The sequence below is a fragment of the Gorilla gorilla genome, chromosome 6, assembly GCF_029281585.2.
Source record: "Gorilla gorilla gorilla isolate KB3781 chromosome 6, NHGRI_mGorGor1-v2.1_pri, whole genome shotgun sequence".
NCBI lineage: Eukaryota > Metazoa > Chordata > Mammalia > Primates > Hominidae > Gorilla > Gorilla gorilla.
Window position 1 is genome coordinate 105,617,171 of NC_073230.2, and position 19,578 is coordinate 105,636,748.

General features: G+C 36.6%; 1 protein-coding gene across 6 annotated transcripts in view; it reads left to right on the forward strand.

Annotated features, from left to right (window-relative positions):
• The first annotated feature begins 828 nt into the window (after nucleotides 1-828).
• The window catches only part of PCLO (piccolo presynaptic cytomatrix protein), a 403,311-nt gene continuing 384,561 nt past the window's right edge, over nucleotides 829-19,578 (forward strand). For 4 of the 6 annotated variants that reach the window (XM_055347822.2, XM_055347823.2, XM_055347824.2 and 1 more), the window contains exons 1-2: nucleotides 833-1,427; nucleotides 7,382-9,116. In XM_055347822.2, coding sequence (XP_055203797.1) covers nucleotides 1,180-1,427; nucleotides 7,382-9,116 — 1,983 coding nt within the window. In that variant the 5' untranslated portion in view covers nucleotides 833-1,179. Of the gene's footprint in view, nucleotides 1,428-7,381; nucleotides 9,117-19,578 lie in introns of all 6 variants that reach the window. The other 2 variants (XM_055347826.2, XM_019031537.4) reach the window with 2 other exon arrangements.

Here is a 19,578-nt window from a genome sequence, read left to right on the forward strand (position 1 = left end):
TGCTGAACAGTCCCGTCTAAGAAATGTAACAGCAAGAAAAGTGTAGGAGTGATAGTCGGGAGTGGGTCTCAAAAAGTGGTTATTATGATAACGTGCTGCTAACCAATTGTGTGACTGTAACTTAACAGTCACACATTAAATGAACTTTGTGGGGTTCTTCTGTCCACATTTGTTTAAAAAGGGGCGGGGGAATAAAATCATGTTTTCAAACTTTCATACTAAAACATTTTAATATTTTTACAATGTCGATATTACTGCAGAACCCCACGTCCACAACTTCCCATAATCCTTTATTATTGTGGAGTCCCCCCCTTTAGGGAACTAGTTATAAGCACTCAAAACCTTAGCTGCTTACTAATATTGTATCATTTTAAATAATCTAATTAACAATTGAATTGTTCTGTGAAAGTTCTGAATGAAAAGGGACATTCTTAGCTCCCTTGGGAAATGTGCCTCAAAGGTATCCGGGTCTCTCTTGCTAATGTTCAGTTACTTGAACCCTTTCCTAGAATGTTTTAAAACCTTCTTTTAAAGAAAATAAATGAAACTACAAATCCCAGGAGCCAAAGCTGAAAACAGATATTTCCTCTCCTGCCCCTCCCGCCCCCCTTTAAATCTAGGTGTCTAGTAAGCTAAAACTCAAGTTGAGGCATCCTGAAATATGCCTGAAAGAAACGTCGCCTGTTTCTTCCCTGTTTTTAGCCGGGCGTTCACTGGGCTCCTTTAAATCGGTGCTGAGAGCGAGGAAGGATCCGGAGCGACGCAGGATGGGGTGGGCGTGGGCCGCGGGCATCACCTGTTCCGAGAGGCGCCTGCGCACTGAGAGGGCGCGGGCGAGGAGGCGGTGCGCGGTGGGAGGGGCGGACGGCGCCCGGCTGGCACCGCTCAGATCTGCTTCTCCCCGGCTCGGGGCGCCGAGGCGGCGTCCGGGAGGTGTCTTCTGCAAAGGTTGCCTGGCGCTGTCCAACATGGAGGAGGCACCGGCAGCGGGCGTTACCTGCGAGCGGGACTAACCCCTGCCTGGCGTTCCGGGCGGCAGTGCCTGGTCCGGAGTCCAGGGACTCGGCTGCCTGCACGCCCCGAGGCGGACCCCGGCTCTGACTGCTCCCCTGGCCGCGGGCTTCTCGACTGGGACGCGGCGCGAGGAGGGAGCGCGGCGGCCCCGAGTCTCCCTGAGCCATGGGCAACGAGGCGAGCTTGGAAGGGGAAGGGCTCCCCGAAGGGCTGGCGGCGGCCGCAGCGGCTGGAGGAGGAGCTAGCGGGGCAGGGAGCCCCTCGCACACCGCGATCCCGGCCGGCATGGAGGCGGATTTGAGCCAGCTGAGCGAAGAGGAGAGGAGACAGATCGCCGCTGTCATGTCAAGGGCGCAGGGGCTGCCCAAGGGAAGCGTCCCCCCGGCCGCTGCGGAGTCGCCTTCCATGCACAGGCATGCACAGCATGATGTATATGTCCGGGCATATATGTACAGCTTCCCGTGCACATATGTGCCAGCCTGTATGTGCCAGCACGGCGGTACATATATGTCGCCTCCATTCATTTTATTCTCCCCAGTGGGGTGGCCATAGAGAGATCCTAAGCCTTGTGATGGGCGGAATAAAAATGATGCATTGTAGAGTTTCTGGTGGGATAGTCAAGGGTTACATTCTTGGAACTGTGATTTTAGGTTGTGATTTTTGGCCTTTTGGAGCCCTTCCCCTCTAGGATGGCGTGGAGTGACGCCCTCCAGTGTTTTACTAATCTGGAAGTCTTCCATTAATACAACACGGACGTGTTAGGAAATGGATAGAGCTGGGTGTTTACCTGTCTCTGTTTAAACCTCTTGGCCATTGCGGGGTGTTTTTCTCTGTGAATGATGTCTAAATATTTCTGTAACTTTAATCCCCTTGTAGGTGATTTGTCCTCTCTTGCCACCCCACCCCCAGAGGAGAGCAGAAGCTGTTTAGGTAGAAGGAATAGAATGAATATACCTTTTATATTCATTGAGGAACCCTAAAATATGTGTGGCATTAAACAGATGGTTTGGTCACAGCAGAGCAGGTGCTGTACATATATTTCTAAATTAGCATATGCTATTTTTAAGCCACTGCTCTGTTTTATGCAAAAGTGGCCCTCAGTTTAGGGAAGAACATGTGAATTTTATTACCTTAGAAAATAATTTTCAATACATACTTTTAAAAACAAAGCAAATAAATGGCAACTTGCATAGGCAAGTATAAGAGCTAATCAGTAATATGAATGTATTCATTTCCGCCTGTAACTCTCCATTTTCCTTCATCCCAATAGATTAGTTGTTTTCTAATTAGAGTACTAAGAGGGGTATAATCATTGTGCCTGCCTTGCCTTTCTTATTGTAAACAAACCCTTTAACTTTGCACCCTCTAGTAGAGAACAGTTTTCTGTCCGTGGTTCTGAAACAATTCCTCTTTTATGACAACTGAAGGCAAACCTACAATTTTTCATTTGAGATACTGTAAGCACGAAAGACCTGGATATATAGGTGTAGATCCTTATCCTCCACTTTATAAAATAAAAAAAAAAATTAACTTAGTCACTGTCACGTAAGCATAATTTTGCCAAATAATTATAGGAGAGATGTAAAATGTTTTATGGATAGTGACAATATTTTCACATAAAATCTTAAATGCTTAAAATCTACCAGGTAAAAAGTCTGTTTATCTTGAAACTACTAGTACTAGTGAAAACTAGCCCCTTTATGTTAAATATGTTTTTCTGTGTTTTTAAACTAGTAATCTATGGGGCTACTTGGAAAAAGTCTTTCTTGTTCTCTTATCCAGTTTATGATATGTACTGTTTTCCTCTACTTGATGAAAACTTGACAAGAAAAAAAATTTAGTGTTCATTCAGTAGACTTTCACAGGATAATAACAAGGTATGATACTTTTATTAGCCTTTTAGAACTGTATGCCAGATCTTTTATATTTTTTCTTAAGAGGCACAAGCAACAGGTCTATCATGCTGGTTACCAATACCAGTTACAGTGAGATCTTTGATTTCTAGATTTCTAACTTTTATTCTGTTTAGAAGGTGGCTGAGAAACATTATTTCCACCTATAAAACTGTTGCTTCATGCAGTATTTGTATCAGATAGTATACTTTTAAAGCTCTCTATTGATAATTTTATTATGGTGGAAATCTTATCAATAGTTAGTGTATGGCCCAAACAGTATTGGTGAAAACTTCATCCAAATACTAAAAAATAAATAATAATTTTCTGACCTTTGCAACTTACTCTTACATTTTACTGAAAGATTTCTATAAAAGGTATATAACTTTTTTAAAGTTATTTTCCCTATATATGATTACCAAAGAAACATTTGGTTTTTCACTTAGACTTTTAAAGTTATAGAGTTATGTAAATTTAATTAATATAGGACGGCATACACAAATTATTTCAAGTTTTAAGCATTTAAGTGGTGTGAATTGAACATAGAATTTTAAAAATAAAGATTGAGAGCATGGGTTTTTATCCTATTGATTTTAACCAACTCATAGCAAATTACAAATACTTCTCAATCAATGTGTCTCATGTTCCTTGCCTTTAAATAAGGCTACTAATACTTATCTCACCTGTCTTAGAGAGTCCATTGAGGATCAATTAAAAGTTGAGATGAATGTTTTTGTTTGAGTTGTAATTTACACAAACCCTACAAATATAAAGAGTGGCAATACCGGTATCAGCAATGGGTGACACTGTCACCGATGGCTACAGACAAATTGTTGAATTGTACATTGTTTTTGGGTTATTTTGATGTGTCAGTTTTCTTTTACATGTGGAAAAATCAGTTCAATGGGGTGTAAACCACCTCCTCTGCCCACAAACCAGGAGTGAGGATACCAGATTTCTGTGACTAACTAGTTTTATGACCTTGAATTAGTCACTTTGCTTCTCTTAGTCCCTATATCCTGGGACTTAGAGCATAAATGCATAGATATTCATTTATTTATATAATATATAAAAATTAACAGATAGTCCCAAGGTTGCTTGGGACTATAATTATAAAATTTTATGTGACTCAGCACTGTCAAGTGTCATTGTTTGTTGTGTTCCATTTATAAAAGATTTTATTATCTCAGATGCTTTTACATTCCTACATTTTGCATATATGTTTTCCTCATCTTAGGGGAAATATTTTGTTTTCTGCTAACATTTGAAAGAAAAATTCTAATCCAAGGATGACAATAGTAAAATGAAAAGGGAGGTGTAGTACTAAATATAAGTAGTTGCAAGCTAGCAGTAGAAGACAGGTTACAAATGAAATGCTTGTGGATTTTTTGTTCATTGTAGACCCAGAGAAGTGCAATTGCATTACTTTTCCTACTCTTTCTATTTACAGTCACAGATATATCATATGAGAAGGGCTTTATTGAAAAAAATTCTCTGATTAGTAGAATATTTAATAAGAATTCTGACTGAACTGATTATTTTCTTTACTACTTTCAGCCTCCCCTACTGGGCTTCTTCCTAAAGGTGCAGGCCAAATCCAGGTTCTAAAAAGAATATGAAATTTATCTATTTATATCTCAAGGCCTGTAGAAGAATTTTAAGTGAAAGCAATTCAAGAAACATTAAAGTAAAACGAATACATGATGTATTTATTCCTTGGTTCACTCATTGTTAATCATCCACTTATTCATTAATTCATCAAATATTAATGCTCATCTACTAGTTGCCAGACTTGGTTCTAATGATGCAAAGATAAGTGAAATATATCCTTTCTCTCTAGGAGTTCACAGTCTAGTATACAAGGCAGATATTGCATTTTAATCACTTTTCTTTTTAACAGTAAAACTGTTATGCCTAACAAAATTTCACCAAAAGACAGCAGCACCTTTACATTTTTGTTTGGTATTGACAATTTTTTCTCTTGATTTTCTTTCCATTTCCCACTCAAAGATCTCTGTGTTTTACTTTTATTTACATAGTTATAGCAACTAACTAAGTTTAAATTATAAGACAGTCTTTAGGGTTGTATGCCTATTTTCTGATGGGGATTCTATAGTAAAGTACAACTTATATTTGTAGGAAGTACATGCAATTATAATTCCTGGTGCAAGCAGCTTGCTTTCAATTCTGCTGTTTCTGATTATCACAAATATTTGACATTCATGAAGTTTATTTTTTGTTGTTTTACAAATATGATGGATTAAGTGAAATATTAAAACAATGATTAAAATAAGTTTAGTAGTATATTCAAGAGAGAAAAATTTAGTATAATTAAGGTAGATTTTTTTTGGTACTCTGCTTAAAGTTAGATTTATAGGACTCTGTACAGGGAAGTTATTTAAATAAAATGCCTAATAATTACTCATGGGATTGCCATACCTGTAATCAGCCCTAAGCATGTGCTGTTCAAGGGAATGGTACAATATATTAAGTAAATATAGAAGATTTATAGAATAATGTCAAGGTCTGAATAGTGTACCTAAAAAGAAATGTTCAGAATGATTTTCTCCAAATGGAAATATGTAGCAGTCCATTTTAAGAGCTAGCTTGGAACTATTGGAATTAACTAGGGTAACACTTTTTGTTCTGTTTAAGTAAAGCCTTGAGAGACATGGTAGAATATATATATTTTTGTAAACTTTTCCTTGGAGGAAATTTCAAAAATTCAGCATCTACTTATTTGTCTTTTTACCAGAAAATCACTTTATGCATACGTTGCCATTTATAGATTATTTTCTTTTCTTCTAAGTGCTTGCTACCTAGAAGTAATGCTTCTTTGCTTCTTTCTGCTATCTCTTACATCCTTACCTGTATTCAAATTTCTATGTCAGGAAATTTGGAAAAAGTTAATTCATAAGAAGTATTGAATATGAAATAAAATATTTGTAGTCTGTCTCATTAGCAGGTAAATTTTGGTAAACCCAATTAGAACCTATAAATCTTTATTCTGATATTATATTTTAGGTGCTACTAAGTTACTTTCTTTATTCTTGTTTCCTTTAATTAAAAAGAAACATTTTTCAAAATTTAAAAAGCCTCATATATCAAATAAAATACTTATAATATGATTTTCTCCATAATTCTAATTCAGAATATTCTTTTAGCTGCAACTTTATCACTAAAGTATGAATTATTTTAAAAGTTAAAGTATGAATTATTTTAAAAGTTTCTGTATTTAATATGACTTTTGGCTAAAACAATAGATATATAAAAAATAAGAAACTCCTATTTTAATTATTTAACCATAGTCATTTAAAATGTATCATGTTTCCAAGGCTGTTTTAAAAAATATGTCTTGTATATTTGTCTATGAATTAAGATATATCTTGAAAATTAACTACTTGCTACATTTAATCTCAATGTCAATAATAAATTAGATTACTAATAATCAATCAATGGCATTAAGAGATAGCGTAGCAAACACTGAGTAAGATATATGGATACCAAGATATATGTCAAGATGATTTAAGCATCTATTATGCTTCCCATAAAAATTTCGGGTTAATAATCAGTTATTTTTTTAAAAAGATAACACTGATCTTCAATAATAAAGATGGGGTTGTTCCTCAAGAATGTCTAAATGAATGTGGAAATTCTCATTCTGTAATGTTTCATAAGGATAATATTTGATGAATGGTGCCTTTATAGATGGAGGCATGGGGATAATCCCCAGTCACTCTCTGGGACTGTCATGATTTTAGGTGCCCACATCTGTGTCCCAGTCTCTTCTGGCCAGTGACCTGGATCACTAGAAGCCCAAGTAAAATTAAATAGATTATAATCTTTTTAGCATTCCTGGGAAAGCATCATGTAAACTCCATTATCAGAAACTCCCCTTATTTCACATTGTATTCCCTATTTAGTTCATGTAAATTCTCAAAATGAAATTTTTAAAAAGTCTCAGCAGACTCCTATATTTAAAAATGAATATTTTTAATTCTCAATGCTGCTAGCATTTGGAAGACTTTCTTATATCAAAAGACCATAACTTTTGATAAAAAGAAAAAAATACACTCTGTGAACATGTATGCCTTATAATATGACTTTGTATTGATTTATTGAGGTTTTAATTTAAACCTATATTTAGTTAAGTTTTAAGGCCAGATTCTATTAAGTGCAAAGGTAAATTACTTTTATTATAAGTATTTTCTAATTATATATTTTAATTTTTATCACTCATAAGAGCAAGTTTTTTTTTCTTCACTTGCTTGTTGAAAATCTCTACCCATTTAAAGAAAGAAAAAAAGCGTTAAAAGTTTTATGATCACTTAAAGGATGCTACAAAAATGGGTTCTAGTTATATTTATACGTTCATAATTTTGAAGATATAAGCAATAGGTGTTTTGTATTACTTTGATTTGAAATAATTTCCATTATTTTCACTTGATTTTTTTTTTTTTTTTTAACTCTTCTAGGAAACAAGAGTTGGATAGTAGTCATCCTCCAAAGCAATCAGGAAGACCCCCGGACCCTGGGCGTCCAGCTCAACCTGGTCTCAGTAAAAGTAGAACTACAGACACTTTCAGGTCAGAGCAGAAATTGCCTGGGAGGAGTCCTTCCACTATTAGCTTGAAAGAATCAAAGTCCAGAACTGATTTAAAGGAAGAGCACAAGTCTAGTATGATGCCTGGCTTCCTCTCAGAGGTTAACCCTTTAAGTGCTGTTTCCTCTGTTGTAAATAAATTCAACCCTTTTGATTTGATATCAGACTCTGAGGCATCCCAGGAAGAAACCACCAAGAAACAAAAAGTGGTTCAGAAGGAGCAAGGAAAACCTGAAGGAATCATAAAACCTCCTTTACAACAACAGCCACCCAAGCCGGTTCCTAAGCAGCAAGGACCTGGTAGGGATCCACTTCAGCAGGATGGCACTCCCAAATCAATATCTTCTCAACAACCAGAAAAAATTAAATCACAACCTCCAGGTACAGGAAAGCCAATTCAGGGTCCTGCCCAGACTCCTCAGACAGACCATGCAAAATTGCCACTTCAACGAGATGCATCCAGGCCTCAGACTAAACAGGCAGACATAGTAAGGGGAGAATCAGTTAAACCCTCACTGCCAAGCCCATCCAAACCACCTATTCAGCAACCAACTCCTGGAAAACCTCCAGCACAGCAGCCTGGACATGAAAAATCACAGCCTGGGCCTGCAAAGCCCCCAGCTCAGCCCTCAGGGCTAACAAAGCCACTGGCTCAACAACCAGGGACAGTGAAACCCACAGTCCAGCCACCAGGGACAACAAAGCCTCCAGCTCAGCCTCTTGGTCCTGCTAAGCCTCCAGCTCAGCAGACTGGGTCAGAGAAGCCTTCATCGGAGCAGCCTGGGCCAAAGGCTCTAGCTCAGCCTCCTGGAGTTGGAAAGACTCCAGCTCAACAGCCAGGGCCAGCAAAGCCTCCAACCCAGCAGGTGGGGACACCAAAACCCCTAGCTCAACAACCTGGGCTACAGTCTCCAGCTAAGGCACCTGGGCCTACAAAGACTCCAGTTCAGCAGCCTGGGCCAGGAAAGATTCCAGCTCAACAGGCAGGACCCGGAAAGACTTCTGCCCAGCAGACTGGCCCAACAAAGCCTCCTTCACAACTGCCTGGCCCAGCAAAGCCCCCACCTCAACAGCCTGGCCCAGCAAAGCCCCCACCTCAACAGCCTGGCCCAGCAAAGCCCCCACCTCAACAGCCTGGCCCAGCAAAGCCCCCACCTCAACAGCCTGGCCCAGCAAAGCCCCCACCTCAACAGCCTGGCCCAGCAAAGCCCCCACCTCAACAGCCTGGCTCAGCAAAGCCCCCACCTCAACAGCCTGGCTCAGCAAAGCCCCCACCTCAACAGCCTGGCTCAACAAAACCCCCATCTCAACAGCCTGGCTTAGCAAAACCCTCAGCTCAACAGCCTAGCCCAGCAAAGCCCTTGGCTCAGCAATCTACAAAACCAGTAAGCCAAACAGGATCTGGAAAACCTCTGCAGCCACCAACAGTGTCTCCATCTGCAAAACAGCCTCCTTCACAAGGCCTCCCTAAAACCATCTGTCCTCTTTGCAATACCACTGAACTTCTGTTGCATGTTCCAGAAAAGGCCAATTTTAACACATGCACTGAGTGTCAAACCACTGTCTGTAGTCTCTGTGGTTTTAATCCCAATCCTCATTTAACGGAGGTAAGTGCATTTATTCACTGAGTCCATACTCTTCAGCCATATCATCATCTTATACAAATGATGCTTAACTAAACACATATATGACATGATGGTATTGTCTTTCTCTGGATTCTGCCCTCTTTCGTTCGTTTTGTTTTCTGCCAGTTGTAATTTTTTTTTAACATTTCTCTGACTAGAAGCCTCAAACATTGCCACAATTTCTGAAAATTTGACATATAAGACAAATATAAATTGATTGAAAGATGCTGGGCATCTACTCATTTCACCCTGTATTTAAGACCCACACTGTTATTTAGCATACAATGATATTGCTTTAACTTTTACATTGGTGTTCCTACCTATCAAAGTTTTGGTATTCATAAGTGTTATTTATATTTGTGTTAGAAAAAAATGTGGACAATGTTTTCAAATTCTGAATACAATTTTAACTTAAAACTGAATATAGTTTTTTAATCTCCACATCCCTTTTCCCTGCTAGTAATTCTGATATATCAAATGAGGGCATGTTGAGAGTCCTTAATAACAGTATTAAATCATTTCACAAAATGAAGAAGTTGTTAGAGCAGGTTCAGAATGTATGGCTGACTTCTCAGATGACAGTTTATATTGCCTAGGCTTGAATCTGGGTACCCTTATGTTTCCAAGGGTTAGCTGGGTAATACTTTCTGACTCATCAAATTATAAAAAGGTTAATTGTGATATAGATGAGTACAAGTTTGTTTACTCAGATTGAGGATAGAAGAGTAGTTCTCAGCAAGTTAACTGACTTTATTAATATTAGTTCAGCATGAAAAGGCCTGGAATAATGTAGCATTTTAATAGGTAGAGATTCAGAGTTTATTTTTTTTTAGGGGAAGAGACAAGAAGATACAAAGCATTTTTAAAAACTCAGAAATTCTCTGGCATTAAGAAATAAAACAGTGAAGATGGTATAAAGAAACGGGCAGTGAGGTTGGAGATAGGTTAGAGTCAGACTTTGGCTTTCCACATTTAGTAGGTAATGATCAGCATATAAATAAAGACGAGGTTTAGGCTCTAAGAGAATATGAGGGATTCATTTTTTTAAGAGATCTAATAGCCTCTACTTAATGAGAAGGCACAGAAATCATTTAGCCTGTCTGGAGGACAACTGTTAGTGGGCTATCTGTGCATTACATCTGCAAACAGCCCAGGAGGTAACTGACAGCAGGCAGTGAAGGATTATGTGATTTAAATATCCCTGAGACGTGAAGCTTGTATACTTTTGTTATAAATGAAATCTATCATGATAGTAACAATAATGATGATCATTGGTAATTATGTTAATGTGGATACTTATGAAAAATGATGCAAATTTAAAATATGTCAACTTTTGGTTGTTTTCTAAAGGAACTTTTACTTTTTTAAACAAAAGTAATATTGAGTAATTTAACTTTTCAAATAAATAATCATTTACTTATAAAACTACAATTAATAAGAATATGCTGCATTTGACTTATGGAAGAAATCAGATTATAAGTAGTTTATATATATACACATATATACATATACATATGTTTATATATACAATATATACATATACATATGTTTTTATATATACATATATATATGTAGCTTTTTAAGCCTTGGTAAAATATGTTTCTCCCCATATTATACTCTCCTTATAGGAATATGAAGTAATAATGACTTCAGATGATAGATGATCATTTTATAGTGTTTGGATTTGTCTTGGTTTTGTGGCAATTTACAAGGCAGAAATATGCAGCTGGAAATTTAAGCTGTATATGTTGTTTCTACATCCAATGTAAGAAAGACAGTTATTATTTGAATACCTACTATGTGGAAGATATTCTGTTATGTGTTTGGTGAGATATAAAGATAACTAAAATGTGAATGTTGATCTTAATAGATTAAAAATCACGAGATAATACATGCACAAGAAAATATAATATATGTGACCAGATTATAAGAGCTGTGAGAGATATGAATAAATATGGACTTCAGAGTAGAAAGTGCTCATTTCCAGGGGATGAGATTAAGGAAAACTTCATGGGGAAAATGGCATTTGAGCTGGGCATATAAGGATGGGCACTATTTCAATAGATATAGGACATGAAAGAGTGTAATGATTTGGGCCCAAACTTGGAGCTACAAAAGTACAGAGTATATTTTAGGGAGTCAAGAATAAATGTAGGGTAGCTAGGGTGTTGAAAAAGAAATGGGCAATGAGATTGGAGATAGGTTGAAGTCAGATTTTAGCCTTACACATTTAGCAGGTAGTGATGAGCTTTCTACTTTTCGAAAGTTACCTCAATTAATATGATACACATTTGATGGTTCATTGTACTAATTTGTATCAAATGCCTAGTTACAAAGCATTATTGAATGGTATGGGAGAATCAAATATTTGTTAGATATGCAGTCTTCTCTCAACCATAAATAGGGGAAATACAAGTTGCACATAAAAAGAACATCTATATATTTATTTCTATAAAAAGTAACTTTGGGCCGGGCGCGGTGGCTCATGCCTGTAATCCCAGCACTTTGGGAGGCTGAGGCGGGCAGATCACGAGGTCAGGAGATTGAGACCATCCTGGCTAACACAGTGAAACCCCGTCTCTACTAAAAATACAAAAAATTAGCTGGGCATGGTGGCGGGTGCTTGTAGTCCCAGCTACTAGGGAGGCTGGAGCAGGAGAATGGCCTGAACTGGGGAGGCGGAGCTTGCAGTGAGCCAAGATCACGCCACTGCATTCCAGCCTGGGCAACAGAGCAAAGCAAGACTCTGTCTCAAAAAAAAAAAAAAAAAAAAAAAAGTAAGTTTGTATAGGGCTTTTCAGTTCACAGAGTCCTTTGTTTTATTAAAATTAAACTTCCCATAATTTTGTGTTTCTTCTCTATTATACCAATGAGGAAACTGGCATTGAAGTAGTTACTATAGTTAGTTTAGTTGTGAGGATCACCCAGATAGTATATTCCCAAACAGAAGCCAATCATTCTGATTCCAAATCAGTTTACCTATGGTAGGAAGAGAGATGAAGTGTTATAGGGTCAAAGGGAGAAACCATCACAATAGTGGGGGATATTAGAGCTATCTTCATGAAAGGTGAAGTATGTGAGCTGGGAATATGAAAGATAATAAGAATTTGAACACACATAAATGAGCATGGAAGAAGCTAGGAACATAAGGGCAGGTAGAGAGGCTCACTAGCTATGTAAAGGAAGGCATTTCCTTATTGACTGAATAAACTTGGACAAGCCATTTACACTTTCTGTTACAATGGCACCATTTGACATATGAAAATAATAACATGCTCTCTGCCAGACACACTGGAAGATTAACTGAAAATTTGTATGAGAAGGTATTTTAGATACGTGAAGTGCTTTTAAAGTTGCAATATATGGCAACACAGATGATCTTAATATTTGAAACAAATTTGGCCTTTAAATTTATTGTACATTCTTTTTTACATAGATAACAGTATCATAAATTCTTAGATGCTGAGGCAGCCATCTAAAGACATTCGATCAATAGTATTAGTGATATCATTTCATTTTAACTTTCATTGATTTTTTTTTCCTATAAGAAAAAATGCAATCAAAAGGTCCAATTCTGAACTCTAGAAAGGCATCTTTTCTAATACTGCCTACCAAATGGCCAGTTTCTCTAACTCCTAAATTTTATGGAGGTCAGAATTGAGAAGTTAGAGCTCTAGAGAGAGGCTGTAAGCTTCTGTTACAGGAGATAAGGTTGTGAAATTTTGGGGACAACCATCACTTCTGGCACAGTTGTGGTGTAAAACACCATAACTTTCGTACGTATCCATGAAAAAGTAAATCTGCATCTTCCAAAGAGGATGTAACACTCTGGGTCAAGTTGCCCTCAAGTATTCAGATTGAGTAAATGGTTTTTCTATGCAAGATAGGGACAGAAGCTGGACATCCTTTGGTACAATTATGTGAATTTATTATTTTCCAGCTTGTTGTTTATATGCATGTAACTCTTTGCTTGCGTAATGTATGGGTGAAATAGATACACTTAACATTCCTTAAAAAAGGAAGAATTTCTCTAACATTTTTTGTTACCAATCTATCAGAATTATGACTATATTTGCTTGTGACCATCATGGCTCTGTAATGACTACCAGGTCTGGGAAGGAAGGAAGGAAGGACTAGATAATTAGCTACACTCAGCCACAAGCTTTAGAGAAGGGGACGTGTTTACTCCCTTAGTTCCAAACTCACGAATCATCACTCCCCGACCCAACCCTGCCACACATGAGCACTTTAGGCAACCCAAACATCTATGTGAAGAGGATCACCTTTAAATTAACTGCCTTCTCTGGAGGCTATCAAGATGTATGCTGTTCCAAACAAACCTTAAGAATCCACTGGCTGCAAGCCTAGACCTTTGATGCCTAGACCTTGACCAGAGGGGTGTATAGCTGTATCTCTTCTTGCGGCCCATTGATTGAATAAATCTCTCTAATATTTGTCCTCTCTTTGGGCATGCATTTTGACACAGAACCTGAACGTTTGCTTTCTAATTGGAGACAGAAGTATATTGTTTTTGTTGATTTACTTTATCTCTTTTGGTATGTAGCCTCACTCAAGATATATTTAGGAACAGAGATCTAAAGGCCTGTCCCTAATGTTTGGTAATTTTCCCAACTCTTATTAAATTTCATAATAAGTGAAAATGACTTATCACTTTTCAGAATGTTGAAAATGAACCAAATGTTAGGGATTAAAATGGATTTAAGCGAAGTTTTCTTGTTATTTTTTTTTTAGTCATTATGGCACATATATAAGTCTTTTGGCAGAAGCCAGATATTTTGTCTAACAAAACCATAGCCACCTTTAATGAGCTAAAACAAACAAACAAAAAACTCCTTGACTTGCATATATCAACTTTCATATAAACTTTCTCCACTTAATAGACAAAACAAAAAAATAATGACTGAAATTCTTCAGTTGGGTTAAATGGCTTAACTGGCCATGGCCTTTCCGTGGATAATCCTGTTGCATCTTTTTTTTCTAGTAAGAGAAATGGGGAGAAGTTGTTCAGAAGAGCTGGTAGAAAATAGTGGAGGTATGCCAAATGTCAGGAGGCTGGAATCTGTGGAGAGAGAAAGCCTGTAAGACATTCCTGATGGTGAAGTAACTGAAAGAACTTTTAGAAAAGAGGATGTTCTCTTTTTAGTTGCTTGCTGTTTTTAGCACAAAGACTTTTTTTTTAAGCTTAAATTCTAAGCAAAAACTGCCACACAGTTCCTCTTAAAAAGGAGGACTGAGCACACAAATGCTCATCTCCTCTATCTTCAAGTCCCACTTTCTAAAAGATTTAAAGTATAGTCATTCCAAGAAATGTGAAAGAGCTCCAAAAACATAAGTTGGTATGTTGAAGAATTCCTTGAAGGTAGAAAGAAAATGGAAAGGAAAAAGAGCAGAGAAAACCACTGTCCAAGTGGCTAGTCAGGAGACCTCAGAGAAGCCCTAACTTGGAATCAAAAAATATAAAAAGCAGTAGTGGGATGTGGTAGTAGTCAAAGAATAAATTTCAGAACTGCAGTAGGAACAAAAGGACAATTGGTCTCTTTCTTAATCTTCACTGGGAAGACAAGGTACAGGAGGAACCCCTTCAGGCTAAAGCCAGAGATTAATCCACTAATGAAAGGGTGACCTGCCTGAGGAAGGGCCCCCATGAGAAAACTAGGACCTTCAAAAAGAAGAATAGAAGTGGAGGTGATGCTTCTCTCCCACAATGGGGTATTGCAAAAAAGAAAACAAATAGAACATTACTCATCTATGAGTCAAATCCCCTAAACTATTACCATCAGAGTAAAACTGTCCTTACTTGGATACTGACCCCCTGCTATCCTGTTTTCTCTCATTCGAAGTAGAGAACAAATGGGGAAGCAGAACTGTCTACAAACAGACAAAAAACTGTTGATTACCTATGAGTGGATTAAGAGCCTAACTAGACATTTTAGCAATAACACGGCATGAATGACATATATTGAACTGACAGAAACAATAACAAAAATAACAATCAACCTCATAGGAAAAAGTTCATTCTTCAAAGAATGTAAGAAAATTCTTACTATTCCTGAGAGATATGCAAGAAGATATTTTCTCTATAGTTAACGTACACAAATTTCAATGGGCTGGTTAAGGGTAAAAAAAAGGAACTCAGTTAATGGTCTAAAAAATAAGGACCTAGAATTTTCCCAGATTGCATAGAGTTAAAAAACAAAAGAAAAAAAGTATTTACTTACTTAACATCTACCATACTTCAGGTGTGTTCTAGACTCTGGGAATATGAAAGTGAACAAAGTTGAAAAAATCCTTCCCTTACGGAGCATGTATTTTATTAAGAGTCACAAATAAATAAAACATATGGTGAGACAGATGACAATGTGTTATGAAGAAAATTGAAGTAGGGGAGGGTTGTAGTATGTTCCAAGAGAGGGATGGGGTTGGGTTGTAGGGTTCCCTCACTGCCTTCTATTGGGTGATTACAGTCTGAAATTGATGAGTTACTTGGCAATCTAGAATTTTTAATGGTGACTAAAATTCTAATCGGCTGTAGTCCTAACTGAGGCTGTGGGTCAAGGGTAAGGGTACTAAGAAAGGAAAGGGTGTGAATGTACCCAGGAATGTGGATAACAGATGTTTTCTTCACTCCTGCCTATTGTAATGTGAATGTAAAGGAATGAGCATTTTATGAAATCCACAGCATAAGGAACTATTTCTATTCCTAAAAACAGGTAATAGTATAATGTCTTATGAAAAAATTCACCTTGGATAACAAGGTAAAAATACGTTAGATTTTCAATTTATACATAAAAATAAAATCAAAATCTACTATTTGATATTCTATTGGCTACCACAAGAAAAACTAAAAGCAAAAGTTAATACTGATTGATTCCAGAGAGTAAGGCTTGGTGGTAGTGAGGGAGGCTTTTACTTTTTATGCCATACATTTATGCACTATTTTTTTATTTTTTAAATTCATGTTATAACTAAAATTAACACTGGTATAATTTAAAAACTCTAAATCATCAAATGCTTAAACAAGTATATGATATAAAGGGTTAAAGGACTTGATTCTTCATTTTTACATCTTCAGCCTTGGTATTCTTCTTGGCAAAATGTCAGGGATTTTTCATTCTAAATAACAATGAGGATTTGAAATATTTTAAGCCTGTGATGCCAAGTTTGGTCAGTTTCTTTGTTCATTCTTTGCTTGTCACAGCCGTGTATGCTTTAACTGGTCCTAATGTTTGCATGAAGCCAACAGAAAAAAAATTAAGTACCTAGATTCTATGCATAAGGTTTTTGGAAAACAAAGTTTATTGGGTTTTTTGCAATTCTCTGATAATCTCTATGGTATTGTTCACACTGTTTAAAGTGAGAATATCCTAATTGTAACAAAATGAATTTACCTTTATTTAAAGTAGTTTTCTCATTAAATTAAAGAAATATAATTCAATCATTTAAAAACGTGTATTATTTAATTACGTTTACAAACACTCTGTTTAGCTCTCATCTTTGATGTGATCCAGTTTGCACTGTTTTCTTATGATTTGGATATTCCCTGGATTTATGTGTTAATATACACCTAGGCATATACATTATATGTAATATTAATGTTATATACATACATAAGTTTAATCATTGGAACCAAAGCCTTTTTTTTTTTTTTTTTTTTTTTTACCTTCAGCTTTTAAATGACTAGATGTTTCAGGTATCTTTCTGGAGAGCCGGCTTTCATAATGTCTAGTAAGCCTGTTGTTATATATTAGTAGCTTGGTAGGAACAGATGTTCTGCTGTGAAGGCAGATACCCACCGTTAAGATCATTTACTGGGTCTGGGTGCGGTGGCTTATGCTTGTAATCCCAGCATTTTGGGAGGCCGAGGCAGGTGGATCATCTGAGGTCAGGAGATTGAGATCAGCCTGGCCAACATGGTGAAACACTGTCTCTGCTAAAAATACAAAAAATTAGCTGGGCGTGGTGGTGGGCACCTGTAATCCCAGCTACTCTGGAGTCTGAGTGAGGCAGGGGAATCACTTGAACCCGAGAGGCAGAGGTTGCAGTGAGCCTAGGTCGTGCCACTGCACTCCACCATGGGCGACAAGAGTGAAACTCTGTCTCAAAAAAAGGTATTTATTGGATCAGTAAGCTGAATATAGTAAAGGGTTAACTTGCTCATTGTTTATATTCCTTGAGAAAACACACATATCTAACAGTTTCCCCTATTTCACATCTTTAATTTATAACTAAACTAAATTCTCTTGGTATCTTAATCTTAGTTTAGATAAATATAAGCTCCATTTAGAAATAATTCTAATATATTATTACATTGAAGATAAAGAGGTAATAATCTGTTAGAAGTTTATACTGGTTATCCTTAAAGTAATAATAGTATGAAGTACATCAGTAAGGTGTCAAACAATATGGGTTCTGGTCCTAGTTCTGGCTCTCACATATGTCCACTCTTAGTGACATGACTATGAATTCACCGAAAAGTATATCTTGTTACCTTTGATAAGGAAGCAACATTTTCACTACAAACAATGTTTCTTGTCTTTATGTTACTTCAGTATGAAAGGAGTTTGGTCTCTTGTCACAGGGAAGAGAGATTGTAGTTTGAACACCATGCATTTCAAACTGTGCATGAAGCACTTTATATGCATTTCGTCATTTTATGCTCTTTTAATGAGGTGGTATCTACATTTTAAAGATGAGTAAAGAGATTAAGAAAATCAGAGTTCATATTATAAAGTATTTTGAAATCTGCCATCCCTCTTGATAAATTAATCATAAGATGGTGCTTGGGAAAACTGGAAAATATGAGATTTTAAAGTTGGGCAGTGTGGGTATGAATCCTACCTAGATCAGCTACTTATTTGTTGTGTGATTTGGTCAGGTGACTTTATTATTTCTTAAGTGTTTAGTTTCATTATTTGTAATGTGAGAGTATTCGTAAGCTAAAAATCACATTTGGCAATATAAGTGGAAGGGCTCTGAAATTAAAATTGTAGGTGAACATTCGTTGTTATTACTATTACCACTACTAATTAAAATCTTTATAACATTCTAATAGGCAGATAGGGATAGCACCATCATTATTGACTCCATTGGTAGGTAAGAAAACTGGGGTTAAGAATTTAAATGACTTTTGCACAGTCACAGAATTACTTGGCAATGGATCCCATACAAGAAGTGAGATTGGCTGACCCAAAATTTAGCACCTTTTTATAGGAGTTCACATTGTCCTTAATTGGATTACTTGATTCACCATACCATTTTCTAAATTTCTAGGTTATGGCAAGTGTATGTATGTGTGTATATTTACATATCCTTAAAGTTAAAAAGAAATTAACGTTCTTGGCAGGGGTATTTTCAGAATACTTAGTTTAAAAAAATCGAGGTTTAAGAGTACTTGTTTTTTCCTTCATACATACTTCTGTGCAAACCAGAGACTTACATTGATTCATACTTCTTTGTTCTCTAAGAAAGCTGTGAACTCCTACTCTAAGCAGTCCACTCTGTTCAAAATTGAGACTAGAGGTGATGAAGGTCATAACTTTAACGGGCCACTGTCAGAAATAGAATTCAGAGTCTAAAAAGAGAGCCAAATGCTTAGCAATTTAAGATGGAATCTTGTTTGCAAAAGAGAATATGAAAAAGTACATATAGATGAGATCAGTTCTCACTTCAATATAAAGTAGTAAAGTACATTTCCTATTCTTTCTCTAATAAAAAAATCACTTGCAATACAATTTACAGAAATATGACACTTCTAGTCTTTGTTCAGCAAAGTAAGCATTACCAGTTAAATACTTAAAACAACTCTTATGAACAGATTTCTACTTATGCAACGTAACTTAAAGAAATCAAGTAGCAGGCTTTACTATGTGAACATGTTCTGTAATTGTATTTTTGGGGAAAATTTTTAATGTGTAGATCTTTTTAAATTTATTTAAAGTTTTTAACTTATTGATAGGATAGTTAATCTATCCTGTAAATGGGTTAAAGAAATAGTCAGAAGGAAATAAATGACAATGAAAAATGTAGATAATATTTGTAAAACATTTTTGAAAATAATGTAATGCAGATTAATCGGATTAATCATAATTTTAAAATGAGATTTTTCTTAAATATACTGTTAAGTGGTTATACATATATCTATGTAAAATTTTAATAATTGACAGTTGTAAGGAGCATCTATTCACAGAGAGCTAAAATAGGCTAAAAGTTCCTTATGAACATTCTTTTTATAGAGGCCTTAATATAGTTAAGGATTTCATATATTTTTATCTTTTTTTTGAGACGGAGTTTCACTCTCGTTGTCCAGGCTGGAGTGCAATGGTGTGATCTCAGCTCACTGCAACCTCTGCCTCCCAGGTTTAAGCAATTCTCCTGCCTCAGCCTCCTGAGTAGCTGGGATTATAGGCATGTGCCACCTCACTTG